General features: G+C 34.7%; 1 protein-coding gene across 1 annotated transcript; it reads right to left on the bottom strand.

Annotated features, from left to right (window-relative positions):
• Positions 1-573: 573 nt before the first annotated feature.
• Positions 574-4596, bottom strand: LOC132064372 (pentatricopeptide repeat-containing protein At4g01990, mitochondrial-like). The gene is made up of 2 exons (XM_059457323.1): positions 4139-4596; positions 574-2048 (listed from the first exon to the last, which is right to left on the bottom strand). The coding sequence occupies exons 1-2, from the start codon at positions 4427-4429 to the stop codon at positions 894-896; spliced, it is 1446 nt and encodes a 481-aa protein (XP_059313306.1). The 5' UTR covers positions 4430-4596; the 3' UTR covers positions 574-893.
• Positions 4597-7967: the final 3371 nt, after the last annotated feature.

Below are 7967 nucleotides of genomic sequence, written 5' to 3'. Positions count from 1 at the left end.
CTTTTATTTATATAGTAGTAAAGCAATATATGATGCATATTAGCTAGTAATTAGTATTAATCAAATTACCACAACAAACTGAAAAGCATTAGGTTGTACCCAATATGTTCAAGTATACAGAATGTAAAGAAACCGAAAATGTCCATTAATTGATCAACTAGTGCTAGTTCTCAATGCTGCAGGAATAAACCCCTCGCCATTTCCGAATCTTCAGTAACCATAGTCCAGAAAAAAGGGCCCGAGATTTCAGATGTCCATTCAGATTTATACATCTTAATCTTAATAAAAGCATAAAATGAGGCCTTAGTGTAGAAAACCCAATGAAACGTTGATATTTTTTTCCCGGAAAACGAAAATTTCTATCACATGAGGGAAGGGGAAGGAACTGAAAACCCAATCTCTCCAAAAGAAAGCTATGGTTCATCGCCTTCTTGCTAGCACCTCGATCTGAAACCCAATCTCCTTTTCCTGGGTAATTCAACAAATAATATATAATCCAGAACTTCAAGCCTAACTATGACAAGTTAATAAGGAGTATAGACTCTTCTTCCAAATAATACACATCAGAAAGACTAAAATGAAATAACTTTGAGCTATCAAATCAAATATAGAGAATATAGAAGCATTATTTATCTTATATATGCTCCATCTCACTTAAATGACTTCACACCGAATATGGGGGAGAAATATCAGTGAGCTGACATAACTCTCTTGGTAAATCAGTATCATCCTTCAATAGTTCAATGTTAATAATGTAAAGCATAAAGAGCATGGAAAATAGCGGATTGGTGTAAATGTAGACCGATATTGTCAGATTCCATAAACTTGGAACTGGATTGAGAAACTTTGAGCTATGAGCCTCTCATGCTCTTGAATCTCGACCATGAAGGTGTTCATAATTCTACTTCAGAGGCTGCAGAGTTTGTGCATAGAAGAGAGTCATATACAGTAGAATCGAGGCGATTGATCTTCTTCATAATCTCGCAGAACTTCTCAACTCTAACAGGGTCATTATTTTCCTCAAAATATGCTAGAAACATCTTGACGGTTTCATCCATAGGGAACCAACTTTTTTTCTTAGGATTTTCCTTGCTGGCACCCATCTCCAAATACTTCAGAGCGGAATCTATCTGCGAATTTTTTATATGGAAATTTGTGAATGCATCGAAAGTCCTTAAGTTGGGTTCAACACCTTGTTTCAACACATTTTCATAAAGCAAATTTGCTTCTTCAATCATATTTCTGTTGAGATAGGACTCTATCATCACATTTGAAATTTTGATGTCATAGAATTTACAGCCTGATTCCCATTCTCTAAAACGCTTCTCAAGGGTTTCCAAGTCCCCCAGTTTGGATAGAGCCAAAAGCGTGATGAGATAGCTAATCTTGCTGGGAGTTGGGAAAACTTTCTTTAATAATTCCCATGCGCGATTGACTCCTGACGGATTAGAAGCTTTCTCATACAATGTGATTAAGGAATGGAAAGCCTCACGGTCGTGCATATCTTCCATTTTCTCCATTTTTTGGAGAGTATCATTCGCCTTATCAAGGCGCCCGGTATTGATATATATCCCAGCTAGGTTTGCATATGTGAACCAGTCAAACTTTACCTGCTGCTTTTCCATCTTTTCAAGAACGTCCTCAACTGATACTATATCCTTCATTGAAGCATAACTGTTCATCAACTGATTATATGTGTACAAATCAGCTGCAACATTTCTCTGCTCCATTTCTTGAACTAGTGCAGAGACTTTTCCAGGCTGGCCATTGTTTAAATGAAGAGATATCACATTGTTATAATTTAAGGTAGATGTAACATTGAGCTCTTTCATCTTCTCAAAAAGCTTCAAAACTTTATCAATCTTTTTCTGCCTGCAATAACAGCTGAGAAGTGCTCCATATGTTTTAATAGTTTTTTCTGATTCTTGCAGGCTGTCGAAATACTTTTCGGCTGAATCTGTGCCCTTTGTCTTGGCCAGAAGGTCTATCCGTATTGCACGATCACCATTGGTGATCATAATTTTGCTGCTTTCCATCCATTCAGACAGCTGCATTTGGAAGTTTAATGATTAAGACAATATGTCCAAGACGGAAATAGCAGCTTATGCAATTGAAGGGGAAAAAGAAAGAGATCAACTTAGATAAGATAGATAAGACTATCAGATGATTCTTGAAACAAGAGTAGTTTAAATTGTAGCAGTCACTGGAATATAGTAGATATAGCAGGCAGTCTAAAAAATTGGACTAACGCAGATCCAAGCAAGTCTTCTGCTCTTCTTTTGCTGTGATTATTAGTAATATATCATAGTCATTTCATTATTAACTGGTCAAAGATCGAGACACTAAAATGAAAACACGATAACACAAGCAATAAATTTGTATGTCAACACAAGTCTAGATTATGATGCATAAACCATATATAGCTTATAACTTTAGCCGTTCTTCTCCAAGCTCAATAAAAGATGTCATACATATACATATTTTTTGGCATAAATAAAGGAACTCGAACATGTCTAGGCTAATTAGTGTCCTTTTAGGAACCAAAGCCTGCTGTACTCCATAGCTTCCAAATCTTAAATCGCATGATAAAGTTAGTCTTGGAGCTGCCAACTGAACACCACAAATTAAAAAAACATACTACCTGCATCTTACCACCAAGTCATCTCTAGTAGGTATTTTTTTTCCAATTCTGCAGCACCTATATTTTCCTATGCATGTAGAACTAGACAATACATTTAGCTTCAATTCTTTGTCCATCTCTTTTCTTTCCCATTCTGGTCAAACCGAGTTCAATTCCACACATAGTTTTTGCAAATGCATTCAGCACTATGCAAGTCACAGAATATTCTCCTGTTTCCTCTTTTATTTGGAGTACAAGTTTCTACTCCTAGCTGACTAGGCTCAGTAGTTTATGAGTGAAATTAGCTTGATTTTCGTTTTGCTAGTGAGAGATTTATAGCAGATTAAAGAATTAATTTCTGAAGCAAAAATGTGATATTGGAGACAATAAGTCAACAAGCATATTTATTCGAGACTCCACTAATTGCAAATGTATTGAATGTTTGACAAAACCAGTAAAAGGGTTATGTCTTTCCACTCTGAATCTCAAACAAAGACAAAGGCAATGAAGAATTAGAAAAAACTTACAATTTTTTAATACAGGTTTTTGCTTTTTGCTTTGTTCAGCTCCAAATAGTTCTGTACTTGCGTTTAACAGTTTACCTATCTGTAGTTTTTGCATCTTCTTTATGCCTTTTCTAATACATTTTATTACCTCGGGGAAAAAAAAAAACTAGTACAATTTCTTTCATGCTAAATGTTCAAGGAAAACTCAGTTGGGTGTGTTTGGCATGAATACATTTACATTAAGAAGTCATTTTTTGGTGTTTGTTTAAGGGAAACACTGATTTCCATAACTCACTTATGGGCGGAAGTCATTTTTCTTTGTATACTTCCCCCATTCTTACTCCACATCACTTGCTCTAGTCAACACTTTTAGGCATTATTATCAATCTTTAATACTCATAAATTTCACCAGAACACTATCCAATTTGCTGACATTATTATGCAGAAAATATTTTCCATTCACCAACCAAACAGTTGAAATGTAAAGATTTTTCAGGAAAACACATCTCCATGGAATGTAAACTTTATCATACAATACTGAGTCCAATTAGCTACTTTGCAAAAGTGAACTAATAATAAACTGACAAATACTTAATCACTTGAATAATAAAAAAGATATAATACCTATCACCTTAACTTGGCCTCAACTGACAACTAAACACGAGAATGCACATCTAGACACCTTAACTCGTCTGCATTGTGTCTCCTGGACACCCGACAACTACCAAAAAATCACCATTTTCCCACTGAAATTTCCCCCTGAATGTAGCAGTGTTTTCACACGGAAAAATTAGAAAGTTTCCCAGCTTTCAATGGGAACCTGTTTCTCACCATGAGTTTCCTTAGTGAAACGGTTAAGTGGGAATGAGATGAGAAAATCATGTTTTATAACACAAATTTCAAATTTCCCACTGCATATCAGTGAGAAAAACCTCTATTTTTGGTAGTGGACATAAATTTTGTATTATGCCTGATAAAAGAATAAAGACAGGAAGAGATAAAAGATAGATACCTGAAGGGCAAGATCAAACCTATCGGTTCTACGTAAATGGTTGATACAGTCAATAATATCTAGCTTTCTTAAGGGTTTCCCTTCGTTATGCAATTTGTTTAAAGCATCTTTCAAATTAGTTTCTGCGTCTGTTCTGTTTAAAAGGTCCGACAATTTCCGGCGACCGGCGTTTCTTCGGTTGTATTGAGTAACGACCGGAGTTGATACCGCCACCGGAGTTTCTGTTGAGAAGCATCGGCGATACGTCGTCGTTGATCGGAGAAGCTTCAAACAGGTAGCTCTGCTCACCATTTTTTTCCCTGGTGTTTTGCGATTAAGAAGAATGGGTGGGTTTAACTAGGGTTTTACTTAGAATGAAATGTTTCCATTTTAACAAGTACGACGTCGTTTTACAAAGAACTTGGCCAATGTTTGACCTAACTCACTCAAAAATTAACCTCCAATTAAACCAACCCTATCTTTTTTTTTTTTTAATGACATGGAACCCGCAGCCGCTACCCTTCGGGTGCGCACAGTAAACCACCCCTACCTTTATAGGGCAAAGATCCATATTTTATTGGTCTTCTTTGACCCGCTGGTGCGAATCGGTCGGTAGCTATGAAACTAGTTTGGGCTTGATGGTTGTTTTATTTTTCGCTTTTTCCTAGGATGGATTTAGGAATTCATACCTGATAAGAGGGTGGATGTAATTTAGCTCGGACGAAGCGTGAGGGAGGATTTCGGCTTTTTTCGATAGACCTCCTGCTCATAAAAAGTGTAACAAAACAAAATAGTCAGGAAAATAACGGCATTATAATAGCAAGATAAACAGAGCGAATCAAGGTAACAGGTACGAGTAAATTTGAAGAATAGGATACGTACGGATGCTAGGCATGCTATTAAATGAGAAGAGGGGTAAACGAAGTAACAATGAGTGATCTTCAAAAAAAAAAAAAAAATTAACAATGAGTATAGAGGTAGAATTACTTTGGCTCCTAATGTATAACTTTTCTGTTATTTTTTTTATTATAACAGTTTGTTATTTAAAGTTTGATTAATCCACTTTAACATCACATAAACTATATTAAAAAGAAAAGCGTTCACTATCAGAATTTTTTTTTTTTCGGAGCTCGCAAATGATCGCTAGGTTAAGTATAGAGGTAGAATAATTTTGGTCCTTAATATATAACTTCGACGTTAATGATTTTTAAAGTCTATAAATACAAAGGTGGTTTACTTCAATCCAAAGGGTTGTTTAATTTATATGTTAGTTAGATGGGAATTATAATGCTAGAATTGTTTATGTGGTGATTACTAATGAAAATTTATTATGAATAATTAATAATGAAGAGAGTACAACCATGGATTAATTACTTTTACATAACATATTATGTCTTTAAATTGTCTAATCTTTGTATTGTTAATAAATGTATTCTTATTTTACATAATATGCACAAAAATACATTTATTTTTTGTATAACTTAGGCAAAAGACAAAAAATTGACCCTTAAACTATACCTCAAATGTCGATATCACACTTAAACTTTACTAGTGACCTATTACACACCTAATATATGAAAAAGTGATATTATTTACCCCTCTAGACACCCAACCCAAGCGCGTGAACAGTTATTTATTATGCATTAAACTAAAAAAAAAAAAAAAATCAATTAAAATCCCTACAACTTAAACGGTCATATTACCGTTACCCATACCCGATCCATCAATATAAGAACCCTAATTTTTGTCTCCCAAATTCGTTAAATCAACCCAAATTCGAACTCAAGCCAGATTTTTGAAGCAAAGGTAATTTTTGTCTCCATTTTTCATTAGTTCTTCTCCAACTAATTTTTTATTAGTTCCTCTCCTTTTCCTTTTTTATTTTCCATTGTAAAGCTTCTTATTTTGCATGTATCTTTTTTGTTCTATGTAGGAACTATTTTTTTCGATTTGTGAATGTATGTTTTTTTCATTTGTTTTAATTAGTTCCTCTCTTTTTCCATTGTTTTTTCCGTGTGTGACTAGCTTCGTTTGTGCCTTTGGATTTCGGGTAATGAAGGTTCCATAATGGATAGATTTGGCTTGTCTAAGATTTGTAAGGAGGAAGATGATCATGACCTTTCTGAAGTGCGATGCAACCATGGATTTTTATTGCCTTTAATGACCTCTTGGACCCCAAGGAACCCTGGTAGAAGATATTGGAGTTGTCCACCATACTATAGTGTAAGTGATTTTTCATCAAGAATTGAACTTTTCTAGTTGGAAGTTTTATGCCTTTTACCTATATTTGATTGATTGTAGGGTGCTAGATCATGTGATTTTTATCGTTGGAAGGATGATGAGATTGATCCAAGATCCAAATTTGTGATTCCTAAACTAGTGAGAAGAATTGGTGAACTTGAAGCATCATTTCAAGCTTCCGGAAAAGTTGATGACAAGCCTACTATGTCTACAAAATCTGTAGAAAGCAAAATTGATATGAAAAGCATAGAGATTGAAATGGATAATTTTGGAGAACAAATTAAGAAGATGAAAGAAAAGGAGAAGAAGTGGAAGAGCAAGTCGGCAAGTCCAACAAAAGGAGACGAGTACTTTGGATTGCCTTGTTGTCTATTGGCATTTTAGTTTTAAGTTTTGTGTTTTAAAACATGTACTTAAGAGGTTATTATATGAAGTTGCCCTAAGAGGTTGGTGTACTTGTTAAGTCTTTTATTAGAACTTGTTGGTGGTATTGGTAATGTTTATTAGAACTTCTTGATGGTATTGGTAATGTTTGGTTTAGTTTGCCCTTAATGTTTGGTATTGCCAAGTATGTATCAAAATTCGGAAAGCGGAAAGTAACGAAATTCGGTAAGAAAACATAAATAAATTACATTCCGAAAGAAATTTCATACATAAATTACTTAAAAAGAAAACAAGGAGATCTAATATATCACTATGATCTCCCGCTTTATCTTAACAATGAAGACTATGCGGTTCCTACCTTGACAGGCTTAGAAACACAACACATTCCCTTCCCTCAATCCGTTAGCATCGATAAATTGTTTCCAGCCTTGAGAGAGGCGTATATATGCACCAATTTTATATTTCATATAGTACGCACGATGGTCGTAAAGAACAACAATTTCTTGGCTAGAGTTTGGAAGAAATTCCAAAATGTTAGCAGGAAGGATCTGCAAAAAATACATGTTATTACTAAAACTAAAACAATTGAAAATAAAAAATAAAATGGCATGATGAAATTAACACTTACGAAATCATCATTTTCAATATATGATCTCGTCAACTTTTTCTCAAAATATGCAAGCATGTTAGACTGAAGGCTCATGTTAGAGATAGAATGAAGGCAGCCTAGAATGAATAATGAGGTGTGAGTGAAATAGATTGCCTATTTATAATGTGTTATGCATTTAGTGTCCCTAACTACTAACTAATCACTCACAAATATTGCCTTCAACGTTGTTGACCGGTCATAATCCCTGAGTAATCCATTCAAAGTTATGACCACCACAACCATTCAATACACATACGATCAAGTTGAAAGTTAAACCACCACGACCATTCAACACACTACCATTCAATACACATATGTCAATACGTTCAAAGTGTTGAACACTACAACTATTCAATTCCATTCACTACTATTCACAAAAAAATAGTTAATCACATATGTCAATTCAATACAAAACACTAAGGCTAGTTAAATGCGATCGCAAATTTGCCCAAAACGATCTTAAATGCGATCTCGCTAAAAAACGAGTGAATTGCGGTCATAACTGCAAAAACGGTGTTGCTAACGATCTCAATGCCAAATCGAGTCATAAATCCTAACCAAAAAGCGACATGGTTA

This window comes from Lycium ferocissimum, chromosome 7, assembly GCF_029784015.1.
Source record: "Lycium ferocissimum isolate CSIRO_LF1 chromosome 7, AGI_CSIRO_Lferr_CH_V1, whole genome shotgun sequence".
NCBI classification, from domain to species: domain Eukaryota; kingdom Viridiplantae; phylum Streptophyta; class Magnoliopsida; order Solanales; family Solanaceae; genus Lycium; species Lycium ferocissimum.
Note: the sequence above shows the minus strand (reverse complement) of the source record. Positions and strands in the feature narration are given on the sequence as shown.

What these genes read in the sequence shown, in the direction of transcription:
- LOC132064372 (XM_059457323.1), bottom strand. Translation starts at nt 4,429, where the DNA reads ATGGTGAGCAGAGCTACCTGTTTGAAGCTTCTCCGATCAACGACGACG. An exon ending in GGTTTGATCTTGCCCTTCAG is followed by an intron (nt 2,049 to 4,138) that starts GTATCTATCTTT and finishes TTCCAAATGCAG; the next exon opens with CTGTCTGAATGGATGGAAAG.